At 41.7% G+C, this 1736-nt stretch overlaps 1 protein-coding gene across 1 annotated transcript in view; it reads left to right on the forward strand.

The window, feature by feature from the left end:
- Positions 1-112: 112 nt before the first annotated feature.
- LOC111156054 (acyl-coenzyme A synthetase ACSM3, mitochondrial-like) overlaps positions 113-1736 on the forward strand; it is a gene marked incomplete at its 5' end in the record, with an annotated part of 12811 nt that continues 11187 nt past the window's right edge. The window contains 1 exon segment of the mRNA XM_022516636.1: positions 113-320. Within this exon segment, the coding sequence (XP_022372344.1) occupies positions 113-320 (208 nt within the window).

Raw genomic sequence — 1736 nt, forward strand, 5'->3', positions numbered from 1 at the left:
TGGCAAACTCATTCTGAGACACAGAGAGGACACAGGAGCGATCTATAGTACAATAACTAACATGATAAAGAAAATCCTTCCTTCTATATGTTGTTTTCTTCTGCTCCTTCAGGGACAGTTTTAATTCCAGGAACCACTCAGCTGACCCAGAAAGACATTCTCTACAGACCGCAATCTTCGAAAGCCAAGTGCATTATTACCAACGAAGTTTTAGCCCCAGCAGTAGATGCTGTTGCATCTAAATGTGAAAATCTGCACTCCAAGCTAATTGTGTCTCAGAAACCCAAAGACGGGTGGGGGAACCTCAAGGAGATGATGAAGTGAGTAGCCATAACTGTTATAGAACAGCTTCCCCAGAAAGAAAGGCAACAATTGAAAAGATATTCAACCCACAAGTGATCAGAAAAATGAAAATTAAAACGAGGCAAAGGGAACAACTGGTGATTACTCCTGCACTAATAATCTGCAAAGCTCTGAGGCAGGCAGGAGCTTGGGGTGGTTTTTGTATGTTAGGATCTTGAAGGAAGCAGGCCCTGAGATAGAGATCGGTTGTGTAAGAAGTTTATTAAGGATTTGTCTTGGGGTCAACATCTATGAAAGAAGGGCAAGGAGGGGGACTGAGCAAAAGAAGAAATTTATCTGCCATGCACTCCCAGAAAAACCTTCAGCTAATCCACTGGTACTCTGGGGCTTGGATAGTCCTTCAAAGCTGTTCCAAGATAAAGCAAAAGGTCCTGGCCTTTATATACCATTACTGATCAGTAACTGAGTGTGTGCTTTCCCTAGAAGGAAGGGATGACCTTGAGCGAGGCAGCTCTCTTCAGCCAAAGCTATCTCTGAATAGGGCTCCCAGCAGCTGTGGGGAGTAAGTCCTTCGTTCCTGCAGCCGAATCTAGGCGGTGCATTCACAGCACCAACACAGAGCTGTTATCGTCACCCAGAGAAACTGATCATAATCAGTTCTCATGTGTAGGCTATATCATTTCCTTGCAGATACCAACACTTCAGGTTATAAACAAGAACACTTAATGTTAATGGATGCTATTATAAAACTAAGTTATACTGATGTTCAGTCCCTTCTGTGGAATGCTTCCAGGGGTCATTTAGCACTCTCGCCCAGTATTGGTTCTATCTTAGCTTTAGGTTGGCAGCCAGTTCCCTCTCTAGAATGAGCTTCCCAACTTTACCCAAGGAATTGGGAGTATATTTGCGACTACATACTTATTCTTACATCCTCTAAAATAGCTAACATTTACTGAGTTTTTACCAAAAGCCAAGTACTGTTCTGCAGTCAAATGCTCTACCACTGAGCTCTACCCCCTCTGCCAAGTACTGTTCTAATTAAAAATGTTATACTTGCAACTTGGGTAACATTTATATGGCTTTGGTTATGTGCCAAAAACTGTTCCAAGCATTTCACATATATTAACTCATTTACATGTCACAATAACTTAAGAAGGGGTACTACAGTAATACACGTGAATAAGGCCAAATGCTAGGATTTGGCAGAGGTGGGTTTTGAACCCAGGGAGTCTGGCACCTGAGGCCACACTCCTAACTGCTACATTTACAGCCTCTAGTGGTGAAATTGGTATGATAACCCCACCTTAGGTTTCTATAGAAATGAGAGGTACACAGCTATAGGTACTATTTTTAAGGAAGAAATTATGGAATCATAGACTAAACACTTAGTCTAGCTTCATTAGGCTTTTAAAACAACTTTTCTATAATTCTTG

Source organism: Enhydra lutris, unplaced genomic scaffold, assembly GCF_002288905.1.
Source record: "Enhydra lutris kenyoni isolate GAN:26980312 unplaced genomic scaffold, ASM228890v2 scaffoldscaffold45, whole genome shotgun sequence".
NCBI classification, from domain to species: Eukaryota; Metazoa; Chordata; class Mammalia; order Carnivora; family Mustelidae; genus Enhydra; species Enhydra lutris.